General features: G+C 40.7%; 1 protein-coding gene across 6 annotated transcripts in view; it reads left to right on the forward strand.

Moving 5' to 3' along the window:
• The first annotated feature begins 13987 nt into the window (after window positions 1-13987).
• The window catches only part of sugct (succinyl-CoA:glutarate-CoA transferase), a 556340-nt gene continuing 553374 nt past the window's right edge, over window positions 13988-16953 (forward strand). For all 6 annotated transcript variants that reach the window (XR_013788563.1, XM_079490317.1, XM_079490320.1 and 3 more), the window contains exons 1-4: window positions 13988-14098; window positions 14678-14729; window positions 14857-14930; window positions 15267-15352. Coding sequence is in view for 5 of the 6 variants with exons in the window: in XM_079490317.1 (XP_079346443.1) it covers window positions 14017-14098; window positions 14678-14729; window positions 14857-14930; window positions 15267-15352 (294 nt within the window). In the remaining variant the exon portion in view is untranslated. The remainder of the gene's footprint in view (window positions 14099-14677; window positions 14730-14856; window positions 14931-15266; window positions 15353-16953) is intronic.

Raw genomic sequence — 16953 nt, forward strand, 5'->3', positions numbered from 1 at the left:
TGATGAAGATATATACCAATGTCCCTTAGAATGCACGTGATATGATGTCATACGGACATACGGAAGCTGACCGTGCCAGGTATGTTTTCCGTGAATCGTGATGAAGATTATGTACCAATGCCAGGGTATAATTGGTTGACGATGGTGACGTAATGATGATACGTTTCAGTGTCAAGTACATACGCATCAAACCACCCAGCCGATCACATTATACCACCAACCACTCAGAAAACTACATATACATATACATATAGACATGTACACATATATGGACATATGAGCATATGACGTGATGAATATATGTACCAATGCCATGGTATAGTTGACGGTGACGTAACGATGATTTTACCATACTTAAAAATACTACTTTTTTTCCTTCAGAAGCAAGGTACGTAGCAAATAGCTAAATCTAATAATTCAATATGTGAGACTAAGATTTGAAAGTTTATAGCGGTCTACAGCACTTGCACGCTCTGCTTGTGCACAAGTAGGCCATTTATGGCCTACTTGTGTGCAACAAGCAAGTAGGCACTCGACAGAGTGCAGTTCTAGTTAGTCCATGTGATGGCCACACAAAGTTGGTAAAACACAGATTTGTCTTTTATGGTTTCATTTAGTTTATATTTTTAGCATTACTACATTCTAATCTACATACATAAAAGACTACACACAACCGGCATATGCCTACTGTTTATTTCAAGTTTGGTGATAAAGTTACGGACTGGAGTGTACATCCATAAGTTATATTGTTGTGAATGATTGTTTTATCAGGAGTTATTTAATGTTTGTTTGTTTGTTTTGAGTATCGGTTCAGTTTAAATGGCTGAACACAGAAAGGACCAGCTGCTTCAGATTGGCTTATAAGTAGCTGGGCAATTGGACTGCACCATGTCTCCTTTGCATGGGGATGGGCAGGGCTATATTTGTCTCCACCAGGCCGAAGGCATGGGGAGAGAGTATGTTTTGCACTCCGTCCGTGTGTGTGTGTGTGTGTGTGTGTGTGTGTGTGTGTGTGTGCATCCGTCCTTCCTTCCTTCCGTCCGTCTGTTACCAGCTAATCTCCGGCACCGTTGGCCCGATCCATGCCAAACTTTGCACACACACTCTCTGGAGGCCAACGACGAACCTCTGCCCCAAATATTCCTCAACGGCCTGTTATAGCGCCACCATGAGGCCCATTTAGGCAAAACACATTTCTGTAGATTACTCGTACACATTTTATCCATACATCACACAATTCGGTATACACTATCTCCATAGTCATGTGATCAACACGGATCTGCAACATTTCCCATCTTCCTTCCTGATAAGCTAAGATTCGCTTCCAAAACTCACATGATTGGTCCGTTTCGAACAAAATGCCACAAATCACACAAACAGTGTGCAATTTCCGTGAAATTATACACGCACATTTCCACTAGGCTGAGGACGACATGACACAATTTATTTTCCTCATCCAGAATTCTATCCTCAGAGATGCTATGAGTGATCTGGCTCTGCATTTCCTCAACAAAATGAAGAAAATTGTTGCAAAAAACAAACAAACATGTTTATATCACCATTTTGCCAAACATCACACACACTCCTATCCTCCTGGTGGAGACCTGTGCCCAGAAGGGCACTTTTTCTAGTTTTTAATGTATTTATGATCTTGAAGAAATGCATTTTGATATTTCACTTTTATTGTACGTTCTTTTGTTAATATTATTTAGGGAAGTGTTGTAGTGGATTATGTTGTAGTAATTTGTAGTATCTTTAAATGTTATTATTTGTCTTGGTGGTTTGATCACCCTCTCTGTGCCTCTCATGTCTCATTTTGGTTAGGTCAGTCACGGGGAAAATAAAAGACAAGAAAGACATTTTTAAGAAAACCACACAAGAGTTCTGCTGTCTCTCTTCGCCGACCAACTCTTACAGTAGGCCAGTCAATCTAAGTTTTGACCCAAACTAAATTGCAATCATTCAAGGTTTTTTATGATCCTCAGGGTCATCCAGATAACATTAAAAGTGATTATTATATATATTTTGGATCATGGTAAATTCAGGGGTTGAACATTGGGGTACAATCGAAAACCTATATAAGGCAAACATTTCACAATTTAATTATGCTTTAAGTAGCATGTGACGTATCAAACTAGGGGTTATTTATGATTCTGAATCAATTGCAAGCATTAGTTTTGCACGAAAAACACTCCTTGGGCTAAAAACGGCCATAGCCGTCTTCACAAATGTGATGAGGTCATTACATTTGTTCCTTCCAGGGACAATTCCTTCCAGGGACCCCCCAGAAGCAAAGATTTGAGTTAAACAACGTTCGCTGTTATTTTATCTGCTATTTTCAAAAATAGCAGATCTACAAGCTCACTAAATGGTTAAAGTGGTTAAAAGCTAAAGCGACACAGATCCAGGTCTTAATAATGGGGTGGCGGTGGCTCAGGGGTGGAGTGGCCGGATGGTAACTGCAAGGTTGTCAGTTTGAGCAAGACGCTGAACCCCAAATTGCTCCTGATGTGCATGGTTTCCGCTGCCATCTGTGTATGAATGGGTGAATGTAATGCATAATCTCTGTAAAGCGCCTTGGATAAAGGCTCTATATAAATGCAACATTCTTACCATTTTAATGGATTAACTTAAGGTGTTTCAAAGACCGTCAATCATTCCTCATGCTTCCATTGTAGGTTGACAACATTACAAGTGGTATTAACTGGTGTTAACTGCAGTCACGGAGAAATAAGACAACACACCCTCACTGTGTTGTTTGATTCGAGCCTGAGGCAAAGAGCCTCTTGCTGTAGTTATTGTATGTTGATGGACCAGTTATTGTATGTTGTCAGGGACCAGATAGGCCTGTCAATCTAGCCTAAAAAAGGTGCGTGACCCAAAATAAATTGCAATAGTAATCGTTCAAGGTTTTTTATGATCATTAGGGTCATCCAAATAACATATTAAACATTGATTATTATATATATTTTGGATCATGGTCAATTCAGGGGTTGAACATTGGGGTACAACCTATATAAGGCAAACAATTCACATTTTAATTATGCTTTAAGTATATGTGACATGTCAAACTAGGGGTTATTATTCATGATTCTGAAAAACACTCCTTGGGCTAAAAACGGCCATAGCCACTTTAGTCTACTGGAAGCCCCCATGCATATAGGTCCCATGTTAGACCCATACATGTTGTTTAATGTAAACTTTTATGATTCAAATCAAATGTCATCTATAAGCTTAGCAGATGAGATGAAGCTTGGTTGCTAAAAGTTGCACGTTGAGCAATTTGAGTTATTAGCATAATATGTGACCATACCATTAACCATTAAAGGACCACTTCACCACTTTTCAACCTATCTTCATATAATAGGTAATAACTAATAATCATGATAAAATGGCACGATTTCTTTCTTCTCAGTCTGTGTCTCATAGGAGGGCTGTGGGCAGTTTAGAAACCGTCTTCCAGTGACATCATCATTAGGCAGATTATTTTTTAAACAAGATTTTTTTACAAAAATGTTTAGATTTTCATTATCGTGAGAACGATGGCTTCCATTTTCGCATTGCAACTTTTCAGGACTAGAAAGCCTGCAGTTTTTATTAGCTTGTATTCCCCATCGATGATGTCACTGGAAGACGGTTTCTGAACTGCCCACAGCCCTCCTATGAGGCACAGACCGAGTAGAAAAAGATTTGCGCCATTTTGTCATGATTATTAGTGAGGACCTATTATATGAAGATAGGTTGAAAAGTGGTGAAGTGGTCCTTTAAAGGAGCATTCAGTGATTTGGGTGATTTGGACAACCACCCAGTCCGCCCCGGTAACAAAATGTGCACATGCACGCTCTACAGTGGGGGGAAGTGCAACAGGCCAACAGCATGTGCACCAAGGCCCGCCCCCACTCGATTATGATTGGAGGAAGGCCCCTCTCATCCTGATTGGATGAAGGTTTTGCCACCCGCCACCAAAACTGAAACTAGGGTTTTTTGACCCCAGGGGCTCACTGGGGACAGGGAGGATTTCCTTATATGGTCAGCACACTCTATAGTAGGGAGGATTATCCAGAAAAAAAGAAAAAATAAGTGATATTTGAATTAAGTCAAATCACTGAATATACCTTTAACATCCTATATAAGGCAAAATTAAATTTAGAATGTTTTGCCTTATATAGGATGTTAATGGTATGGTCACATATTATGCTAATAACTCAAATTGCTCAACGTGCAACTTTTATCAATTTATCAAAAAATCACCATTTCTGGGTTCATGGAATTTCCAGTAGACTACTTGCCCAAATGTGATGACCTCATCACAGATGTAAAGATTTACACACAGATCATCAAATGTGATGACCTCATCACAGATGTAAAGATTTACACACAGATCATCAAATGTGATGACCTCATCACAGATGTAAAGATTTACACACAGATCATCAAATGCGATGACCTCATCACAGATTTAAAGATTTACACACAGATCATCAAATGCGATGACCTCATCACAGATTTAAAGATTTACACACAGATCATCAAATGCGATGACCTCATCACAGATTTAAAGATTTACACACAGATCATCAAATGCGATGACCTCATCACAGATTTAAAGATTTACACACAGATCATCAAATGTGATGACCTCATCACAGATTTAAAGATTTACACACAGATCATCAAATGTGATGACCTCATCACATTTGTGAAGACGGCTATGGAGTGTTTTTCGTGCAAAACTATAATGCTTGCAATTGATTCAGAATCATGAATAACCCCTAGTTTGATACATCACATGCTACTTAAAGCCTTATAGCCTATAGGTTTTCAATTGTACACCAATGTTCAACCCCTGAATTTACCATGATCCAAAATATAATCAATGTTTAATATGTTATTTGGATGAGCATGAGGATCATGAAAAAACCTTGAACGATTATTATTGCAATTGATTTTGGGTCACGCCCCCCCTTTTCTTTTTAGCTTAGATTGACTGGCCTAATCTGGTCCCTGACAGTCCATCAACATACAATAACTATACTGTACATCCTTTGCCTGAGGCAGAGGAAGAACACAGTGAGGGTGTGTTGTCTTATTGATCCGTATAACACCAGTTAATACCACCTGTTCAAAGTCCAAATTTCACACGTTACCGCAGTGAAATTTGGACCCATCTCTTGGAGCGGTGAGCCACAGTCAAGGAGCGGTGAGCTGCAGCCGTGGCGCGCTCTGGAATCATTTGATTAGTTGATTTGACCCCCCAATCCAACCCTTTGATGCCCATGAGTGCCAAGCAGGGAGGCATTGTGTCCCATTTTTCCAGTCTTTGGTATGACCCGGCCGGGGATCGAACCCCGACCTCCCAGTTTCAGGGAGGACACTCTAACCACAAGGCCACTGTCTGGTTAATTAACCCATTAAAATGGTAAATGTTTGCATTTATATAGAGCCTTATCCAAGGTGCTTTACAGAGATTGTGCATTACATTCACCCATTCACGGCAGCGGAAACCATGCAAGGCACCAACCAGCACATCAGGAGCAATTTGGGGTTCAGCGTCTTGCTCAAGGACGCTTCTCTGGGGGAGCCTGGGTTCAAACTGGCAACCTTGCAGTTACCACCCGGCCACTCTACCCCTGAGCCACCGCCACCACATTATTAAGACCTGAATCTGTGTCGCTTTAGCTTTTAACCATTTAGTGAGCTTGTAGATCTGCTATATTTGAAAAATTGTGAAAATGTGTGTAAATCTTTGAATTGTTCTTTCACAGTGAACGTTGTTTAACTCAAATCTTTGCTTCTGGGGGGTCCCTGGAACAACATATTTTGAGATGGGGGTTGGCGGCCAAAGGCGTATGATAAGAATCCAAGAATCCAAGTTCGGTGTGACCACCATAATGGTAAATCCAGAATCCAAAAATGAAGAAAAGATATTGATGAATGGTATTAATCTGAGACCCGAATTAACTACAACATGTACCGTACCACTCATAGGCTATAGGTAATGATTTATTACAGACATATTTATATCTAGTTTTTATGTTCAAGTCTCAGATTAATTCCATTCAAATTAAGTCATTTCTCATTGTGACAGACATCTAATGAATACTTCTATTTCAATATAAAGTTGATATAAAGGCCTTTAAAGACATGACATTACTGTCAGATCACAGGTTTACAGGTGTACAAATAAATAGGTGATTCTTTTTGGGTGCAAAATAAATAGGTGATTCTTTTTGGGTGCAAGATCTGTTTGTTTATTTCCCGAAAGAAAAAGAAGAGACAGAACATACACAATATATTTACATATATAGGCTAGTAAAGCTACACATACCATATCCATCTGGTGCAGTATGTACATACATGTGGTTAAACGTAATGTGTGTATGAATATAACAGCAGTCACTCTACATGGTACGGGAAGGCTGTTGGACATTAAACTAGAAAAGATATCAGTACGTTGTACACATAGACTGGGGTTGTACATGAGATTCAGGTGCAAAGAGAGTAACAACAACGCATTGTCAGGTTCAACCGAGTTGAAATGCCAAAACAAAGGATAAATGCGCAGGTTTATTTTTAACTGAAAATACCAATAATCAAAAATAATTGCTTCACCATTTAAGCCCTGTATTACTTCTTTGTAGATAAGATAAGAAGGGCATACTTGCTGTCATATTGACGAATTTGCCAGTCTGGCTCGTTTTGTTTTTGCTTTACCAGCATATACCGGTATGCAGTTTTAAATGGGCAGTCTCTTAACAATTGTCACTTAATTCGTGGCATGGAGGGAACCAGGTGGTGGTGTCCATCCACCTCATAATGACGGCCAGTGGATGACTCATATGCAGGTGAAGGACCTGAAAGTTTCCCCTTGCTTTTTATTGTAGCGAGTACTGCTTCTCACTCCACAGAGCGGAGGAGGCTGTGGTAACTGTGCTCATCAAGGGCACTGCTTGAGAGACAGTACTCACTACGAGCTTCACATGCATTTCTTTTATTTATTTATTTTAATTTGTGTAAAAACTGCCCTTGTATCAAAGGCAGGGGTTGTTGCTCATCATGTGAGGCCTGAACTGTTGAACTCTATCTATTGTGCTGCCATCAGTGGAAGAGCCCGCCTTGCCTTCATATTGTGTTAAGGCAATAGCTTTCAGCCTTGCACAGCAAGTTTTGCCGCTGCTGGGGTGGATTACATTGTATGCAGACTTTTATTAGCATCGATAGAGATCCGCCCAGTGTGGAAGTGGTTCAGGGTTTCTCCTGTCATCCGGGCCATTCAAAGTCCATTTTCTGGCAGGAATGAAGGGGGAACTGATGGCAGGTACTGCTCCAATTCCTCTGGGAAGAGTGCAGCATGGTGGTGGTTGCCATTCTCACACCAGTCTGAGATGGCTTCCCAGGCTGTGAATAAAATTGATTAATTTAGTAATAAGTCTCATAACGTAATTAATTCTGCTTTTGATTGTTTGTCTCAGAGGCACTTACGCTGATGTGTCCCCTTTTTTTGGAGCAAAAACACTGTGGCATTTATCTCATGGTTGTCCTGCAGGCTCTCCAACTTCCAATGTATCCCAGCAGGGGTGTTTGGTGGATATATCGCTGCATAAATCAAACATGTTTTATTAGTGTCAAACACAAGCAAGCACTGCCTAGGTTCAGAATCTTTCTCAAACAGGTGCTCTTCAATGAAACAGGTATATCATTTATAAACCCCTCTGATTGTTGAGTGAGAATAATCCTTAGGCACACCGTCTTCAGGTGAAAAAAAATATATGTTTATTGCTGAGCACTGAACACTTGAGCCTTCAAAGTGTATGAGGCCGAAGACAGACTGCTTCAGTATTCTTCTCCCTACTAGACTCGTGTGTGTGTGTGTGTGTGTGTGTGTGTGTGTGTGTGTGTGTGTGTGTGTGTGTGTGTGTGTGTGTGTGTGTGTGTGCACGCGCAGCACAGAAGTGAAGCACTGGAGAACACCAATGTTTTTATGAAATATTAACAACCGCACCCATTGTAACTACTAACTACCACCGTTAATGTAGTTACTGTCGGTACATATTTGAGATGCATTTGCAATTGCTGTGGATTTGTGTACAAGGAGGCACTGAGTACTGAGTGACATGCCTATTGTACGGTGAAAGCACATGCCATGATTTTGTAAGTGTAACTCCAATGCATGTCATATAAAGAGAAGTCACTGTCAGTGTTTAATACACCCAAGGCCAGATTTACTAAGCCTTTTGGGCCTCATTTTGGATACTGTATGCACTTAAACATTAATCATTGCATTTAAGATGCCAGGCACTTTGCCTGAGTATGTAATATGACCGTCAGTGTTTACAGTATACCAAACAGTGAATGTACGTTGTTACTCTGAACTCGGTAGAATCTGCACCTGGCTCGCTGATAACAAACTATCTTTACACCTGGGAAAAACTGAATCCATTCTCTTTGGCTCTATTAGTAATCTCAGCAAGGCAAATGGCTTCTTGGTTAGAGTGGGTGACAATGTTATCACACGTAAAGATGAAATTACCTACCTAGGTTCCATCCTGGAGGCTAATCTTTCCGGTGATAAAATGGCCACCAACGTAATCAAAAAAGTCAACCATAGAACAAGATTCCTCTACAGGATCTCCTCACTGGTCAACAAAAACACCTTGAAGACCTTAACAGGAGCCCTTGTACAGGGTTTCTTTGACTATGCATGCACCTCCTGGTACCACAGCACCTCAAAGGCCCTTAAAACCAGGCTCCAGACTTCCCAAAACAAACTGGTCAGGCTCCTACTTGATCTAGCCCCCCGAACCCACCTCACCCCTGCCCACTTCGACAGGCTGGAATGGCTTAGGGTCGACGACAGAGTACAGCATCTTGCAATGGGTCTGGTCCACAAGATTCGATACACCACCAAGATACCCATGTACCTGTCTAGATACTTCCTTAATGTTAACGAAGTCCACACCCACAACACCAGAGGGAGTGCAACGAACCATGTACAACCCAGATTCGGCACAAACAAGGGACTAAATTCTTTTCGCTCCTATGCCACCAAAATGTGGAACGCCCTACCAACTGTCATTAAGACATGCGAATCCCTTGACTCCTTCAAAACCGCTCTCAAAGGGCACCTACGGATGGCTGCAATTCGAAACTGGCCCCCGTAAAATCTGAATCCCCGCCCCCCCCTTTTTTCCCCTCACTGTATATATTTCTTTTCCCTTTTTACCTCCTTTTTGATGAATTCTTTTTTGATGAATTCCTGTTCTGTCTATAGAAGTGTCTATTTGTACGTCTCTAAATGTTTTGATGATTTGAACATGGTGGACCCTGTTGGAAACAAGTGTAATGCTTAATTGGGTCGTCCACTCACAGTTAACAGCCTTTGTATTGAGTTTGTGCTTGAAATGTACTGTAATTCTGCAAACTGTTAATAAATTCTTCAATCAATCAATCAATCAGTACAACATACTTTCATTTTATCAAAGCTGTTGCCTGTTGATCAGACCAGGCACCATGGTTTCTCTGAAGTGTCCGCCTGCACAGAGATCACCTGGAAAACATTTCAAGCAGAAGTAGGTAGAGTTTCTACTAACTTTTCAGTAAGTATAGCTCATTTTGGGTGAACATTTATGAATGACTTTATGAATGGCAAAATCATCATTGATTAGCTTTTTTCTTTTTGTTGAGGGGCGCTAGCCCCTCCTATATTCAGCTATAGTGTAGATCTTTGTCCTAACACAAACATTAAATGCCATTGACAATAAATGGAGAAGTTATATCATATGTAGACTAAATTTGATTAAATTCCCATTGACAATGGATGGAGAATTTACGTCATATGTGTCTGAGCAAATCTGTATTTTTTTGTCCTACACAATGATTAAATTCCCATTAATGAATGGATAATTTTACGTCATATGTAGATGTGCAAATCGGCTATTTTTTGTCCTAACACAAAGCTTAAAATCTCATTGACAACAAGATCACTTGTTTTGTTTTACATCATGAATATGTATGAGGATAAGAGCGCCCCTCACTTCACACGGATGAGATTTTTATCTGGTATAAATTGATGTGAGTAGCATCCCATCAGTAAATGTACTCACTGTATCACCAGGCATGCTATTGTTCCTGACGATGCCAGTCATGGTTACACAGCGCCTTTTACATGGCTTTTAGCAGGACAAAAGACGAGATATGCTCCCTCAGAATACAGATGGTCAATGTATGTCCTGTCCATCAATCGGCCAACCTGAAGGCCAGCCACCCACCACATCGCCTGCTTGGATTAGTCCATGTCAGAACACTAGAAGGCGATGTAGAAGGTATAAGAACATTGACATAATTTTAATAGCAAAGCTGAGAATTAAGCTTAATTTACAAAAGCCATTAACTGGGTTGTTCATATAGAGTGTGGTGGTAAATTAAAGTCCTTGTCAAGGAGGCCAGAATGGAAGTCAGAACCGTTGTTACCACGGTCCCATTTCGTAATTCTGATTTTATCGTACTAATGAAACTATACAAACTATTAACTAACTATACATTTTCATTTCAAGGCACCTTTAGGACAGCAAGGCGGGCATTGGGAGGATGATGCTGCAGTTTCAGCACCATTAAATCCAGGATTTCATTCCTGTTTGGAATGTTATGGCATCCAGGCGCCTGCTGAGCGTCCGGTACTCCGGTCGGATGGCATGTGGAATTTCATTTCTAGAGTGTGTATAAAGATATTTTTCAGAAGTTTGTACTTTGTTGTCTCTCTCTGTGAGTATTGAGTAAGATGTACATATATTATAACAAGACCTATTTTCGCCAGTGACTTATTACACCATATCCCTAAAATTCTTTGCCATTTTTGTACTATTTTGAAGCACATTTTTTGTACAAATAGCTGATCTACAAGCTCACAACGTGTCGATGTAGATCGGCTAGTTGAACCATTGAACAAAAACATGGCAACACATCATATACATACAAATAGTCATCATGAATCATACGTAAGCTAAGAACGTTTCAGATTTAGAAGGATTCGGAAGACTTTTTTTTTGTTTAGAATCAGCCTCTGTCCTAAATGGGTTAATTCACCCATTTTGGGCGGGAACCCCTTTTGGTGTTAGCATTATGTTATGCTTTAGCTATTGAAAAATAGCAGATCTACAAGCTCATAGCGCGCCACCGAGTGGCGCGCTACGAGCTTGTAGGTCTGCTATTTTTTTTAAATCGAAGAACCACTGACATAGACATAGTTTTCAGAAAACTGTCAGGATGTAGAAGACATTTTTAGAATCTGATCTCAGGTCAAAATGGGTTAAAAAAAAGCTCATGTTCTGCATGACTGCATCCCATGTCTCTTTACCAGTTGACGTCTTGCTGTAACTGCGATCAAAGTGGTGACTGCCAGTTCTCTGGGACTGATGCTGTTGGGAGAAGACAGGCTTTTAAAAGTGTCTGTTTGAAAAGTGATCCCTATTTATGTTTTATTATTGTATTATGTTAAAGGACCACTTCACCACTTTTCAACCTATCTTCATATAATAGGTCCTCACTAATAATCATGATAAAATGGGACGATTTTTTTCTACTCAGTCTGTGTCTCATAGGAGGGCTGTGGGCAGTTTAGAAACCGTCTTCCAGTGACATCATCATTAGGCAGATTTTTTTTTTAAACGAGATTTCTTTACAAAAATGTTTAGATTTTCATTCTCGTGAGAACGATGGCTTCCATTTTCGCATTGCAACTTTTCAGGACTAGAAAGCCTGCAGTTTCTATTAGCTTGTATTCCCCATCGATGATGTCACTGGAAGACGGTTTCTGAACTGCCCACAGCCCTCCTATGAGATACAGACCGAGTAGAAAAAAATTGCACCATTTTTTTCATGATTATTAGTGAGGACCTATTATATGAAGATAGGTTGACAAGTGGTGAAGTGGTCCTTTAATCATGATTAATGTGATTAATCATGATTAATATGTTGAGGATATGAGATCATGTTTATTTTTTACCAGTTGAGTGCTTGCTGTAAGTGTGGTCCATATGCGTATTGGTGTTAGTATAGGGGTCCTCCTCACTCAGTACATCAGGGACTGCATTGGGCAAAAGACGCCCATTATATTCAAACTGGGCACTTGAAAAGTGTTTCTAGTTTAGGGAAAAAAGAAAAAAAAGGAAGAATAGTGAACTTTTCCAGTTATTGACAGACACACTGAAATATCCTTTGTGTGTTTTTACATAATGTCCTATTCCTACTGTATACCTCACAGAGCCTTGATCCAGGTGTGGGTTTCCAAAGTGTGTAGCCATCGGACCCAGCCCTTTTAATGGCCTTTACCCATTGTTGGCTCCTCACCGGGTCATCAGGAAATCTATAAAAGGACGCCTGGCCTGTCCGGAACTTACATTTTGGTGCCGCACAGCCAACCATCGTGACTGTTGTGTGTGAAAAGACGCATTAGATAAGACAAAATAATGTGGACAGTTGAAGAACATAACATTGCATTCTGAAGACTGCATTGACTTGATCATACTTCATAAATAAGCTCACGGCAGAAACATCCAAAAAGATAAAGTCTTAAAAAGACAAAAGGAGTGTAGAAAAAGACTAAGAAACCAACGTTTCGGCAGATTACCCTGAAGAAGGCAGTTGCATCTGCCGAAAGTTCGAAACGTTGGTTTCTTAGGCGCGATTCTTACTCTGCGCCCTAATAAATAATCGTCACTTTGGCTATCAGTGTGTGCAGCCACTGTTTTTGTCTTTTTAGACCATTAGGAGAGATAACAGACAAACATTTGATAAAAAAATAACAATTCTTCTACATTCTCTTTTGTGTAGACTTCTTGTAAATTAACTTAAGTGATGCAGATGTTTAACAATAATTTAACTCTTGAGAGTGTAAAATGAAACCAAATGGATCCATTTGGTTTCATTTTACACTCTCAAGAATTAAAGATCTATAAGGGTCCATTTGGTTACCAACTATATAGCTGCATGGGGACCACCTGGAACCCCCCCAAGGACCACTGGTGGTCCCTGGACCTCTGATTGAAAACCACTGGCCTACTTGAATACAATTTTGAGGTACCTATAGTATACTTGAGTATGTCTTCAATGCTTTAAGCAAATATTGTACTTTGTACTCCACTATAATTATTTGCTAATTAAGTCAGTGGTTACTTGCAGATTTAATTATTATCCATTAAATCCATTTAAGACCTATTTCTGCTTCATATGTTCAACAATAGCTAATAACAATAATAATCTGATCTACAGGCCCATTGTAGATATGCCCTTTTGAAAGGATATTGACAAATGTTGAAAGCTTGAAAAGATGAGTACTTTTATTATGCCATTACTTTGGAATTTTTATAGGCCTATTTCTACATTGTGGTATTGATACTATATACTAGTTCAACTATAGCCTAATATATTAGAGTAGGCTACTTATAACTTCTTCCACCACTGCTGACCTATAGCCCTAGAATTGTGGACTGTGCATATAATATATTTGGGCAGATCATAAATTAATTCCATATGATATTTATACATTTATGATTTCTATTTACAAATATGTCCATAAACCTATTTACCAGATAGACTATAGGCTACTTACATTGTTTCACGTTCAGTTCAGTGTCAAACTATATTGGTGTTAGAAGTTAACTAAGTATTTATATTCCTTGGCGTTATATTCCTTGGCGTTTTATAACCACTTCTCTTTGCTGTTTCGTTGAACTTATGTGCTGAACGCAGCCCACAAAATGCCAGTCACTATTTACTTCCTTGTGTTGCGTCGTATTTAGTGACCCATCGAGTTCAGTTACCGCAGCGTCCCCCACGTGTGGCCATTGTGAATTGAGTAACACAATTCGACGGGCCACTAGATTGGTCGTAACAGCGGTGTCCGCCTATTCCTCGCCCCAGTCGCCCGTCGTCACCCGGTAGTGTCCGCCTCCAATAAGCAGCACGGACGGCAGCAGCAGCGTGGTTACGACACCGTTTTTACAACAATAACACACAAACATGTTAAAAACATGTGCTTCTGTGTTGTTGTGTCCGCGAGCTTTGACGTGCACGCGCTGCTTCTCATTCAGAACAGCAACAGGTGTGACACATTTATTATTATTAGCCTATTATACAGTATTATTGAAACTACTTTATTTGTTATTCAGTTTCATACAGTCCAGCAAAGCTGTCACTGTCAAAGTCTAGCTTTAGTTGAATCTATGCCAACATTTAACTGCGTCGTCCGTCGCAGCCTAAAAGAACACACAGCTTGTTTCTTTTAAGAAATTATCGTCTTAAAAACATTTGGTTAATTATTTCTGTCTGTCTACATGAGGCGAGGAAATGAATGAATGACTCAGACAGACCATAGAGTATATAAAAGGACAGACAGACAGACAGACAGACAGACAGACAGACAGACAGACAGACAGACAGACAGACAGACAGACAGTCACAGACACTAGGCAGGCAGACAGACAGACAGACAGACACTCAGACAGACAGACAGACAGACAGACAGACAGACACACTAGGCAGGCAGGCAGACAGACAGACAGACAGACAGACAGACAGACAGACAGACAGACAGGCAGGCAGACAGACAGACAGACAGACACTAGGCAGGCAGACAGACAGAAAGAATGCTGAACATTTTTGCATTCATTTTGTTTGACAGGTGGTGACAGTGTTCGGCCACTAGAGGGGGTCAGAGTGCTGGACTTGACAAGGTAGGCAATCTGTCACTGTTAATTTACTGAATCTCTGAACCTTTTATTAACAGTTATAGAGTGATGTAAAACATCTGTCCCTCACTTATACTCTCGGGGTGTGTGTGTGCGCATGCGTGGGTGGCAGGGTGCTGGCAGGTCCGTTTGCCACTATGATTCTCGGTGACCTGGGTGCGGAGGTCATTAAGGTGGAGAGACCAGGTGGGTGGATGGAACTGTTTAATCACAATCAACTTTATTGACACGTCACAGGTTTACGGGTGTAAAACAAGTGGTGCATTTATAATAATAAGCGCTTTGATCCAAGGCGCTTTACATAGATTGTGCATTACATTCACCCGTTCACATATACCATGCAAGGTACGAACCTGCACATCAGGAGCAATTAGGAGTTCAAGAAGCAACGGAGACATAATCACCGAAAACATAATTTCTGATCCTTTTCGTACTGTGTGTGTGTGTGTGTGTGTGTGTGTGTGTGTGTGTGTGTGTGTGTGTGCGTGTGCGTGCGTGTGTGCGTGTATGTGCGTGTGACAGGAGCGGGAGATGACACCAGGTCCTGGGGTCCACCGTTTGTGGGAACAGAGAGTGCTTACTTCCTCAGCGTGAACCGTAACAAAAAGGTAAATAATCTCCGGTCAAACTGTCATGTTGTGTTGTTTCTCAAACCTTTCTCATTTCAACGACCACCCATAAGTCTGAGGCCTGGGCTACACATATATGGATCTTGCATTGAACACAGGATAAAATCACTGCAGTAGCAGGTTTCAATTGTAGGCTATATTATATTTGATTTTTATACTTATGAGGTGCCAATCATATTTTTGAGTGGTGTAAACCACTCCAACAACTGGCTTTGTACCCGTGTCTGTTCGTACCAAATCACACCCGTGTGAACTGAGTGGTGTAAGGTCTTATATAGCCTGATCAGCTGTGGTCTGACGTAATGTCTGACGTAATGAAATCACACCCGGGTGAACTGGGTGACCGTAGCAACCATGCTCATTTTTTGGTACGAACAGACAGACAGACAGACAGACAGACACGTAAACTAACAAAGCCAGTCGTAGGAGTGGTTTACACCACTCAAAAATGTACCCGTGTCTGTTCGTACCAAAAAAAAATCACACCCGTGTGAACTGAGTGGTGTAAGGTCTTATATAGACTGATCAGCTGTGGTCTGACGTAACGTCTGACGTAATGAAATCACACCCGTGTGAACTGGGTGACCATAGCAACTATGCTCATTTTTTGGTACGAACAGACACGTAAACTAACAAAGCCAGTTGTAGGAGTGGTTTACACCACTCAAAAATGTACCCGTGTCTGTTCGTACCAAAAAAAATCACACCCGTGTGAACTGAGTGGTGTAAGGTCTTATATAGACTGATCAGCTGTGGTCTGACGTAATGTCTGACGTAATGAAATCACACCCGTGTGAACTGGGTGACCATAGCAACCGTGCTCATTTTTTGGTACGAACAGACAGACAGACAGACAGACAGATAGACAGACACGTAAACTAACAAAGCCAGTTGTAGGAGTGGTTACACCACTCAAAAACCTCTTCAGACTCCACCAGGGTGTGCCCTTTATTACCTAAACAGGAGAGAGATGTGCCATATATGTGCACGGCGACCCACTGTATACTTTCTTCTCACCAACAACGCTATTTGATGCGATTGCATTCACACCTCTCTCTCTCTCTGCACCCTCTCTCTCTCTCTCCCTCCATGACCATGACCATGAAATGGAGAGCAAAATACAGCACGAGAATATAGTTTCACATGCGGCTATGCACACACCACGCATAGACTGGGTCCTTATTGGTAGGTTCATATCCACAGTTTATCTTTCTGCTTTGTAATTATTTGTTTGGTCCAAAATATTGTACTTGTTGTTGTGATTTGTCACGACTCGAGTTGGCTTTGTACAATGCTGTACAATGTCTTTAAATAAATACTTTTTGAAATGTCTATGGGAAAAATGCATTGGGAATTATTTCCTGGGCCTGGCGTTGTCATGAAAGGGGGCGGGACCGCGACGCTCTATTAACCTATTGTTCAAGCTTCGCACTCTGCACCAATACAAATTAAATCACCAGTCCGCACTGGACTAGTAGGCTGATATATTTATTATTATTGGATGCAGCAGAGCAGAGCCTTTGCTCGCTGCAGTTGATGCAACATATGTTTTAAAGTTGTTAACAGTGATATATAAACAT

The sequence above is a fragment of the Electrona antarctica genome (genome assembly GCF_951216825.1).
Source record: "Electrona antarctica genome assembly, chromosome: 20".
NCBI classification, from domain to species: domain Eukaryota; kingdom Metazoa; phylum Chordata; class Actinopteri; order Myctophiformes; family Myctophidae; genus Electrona; species Electrona antarctica.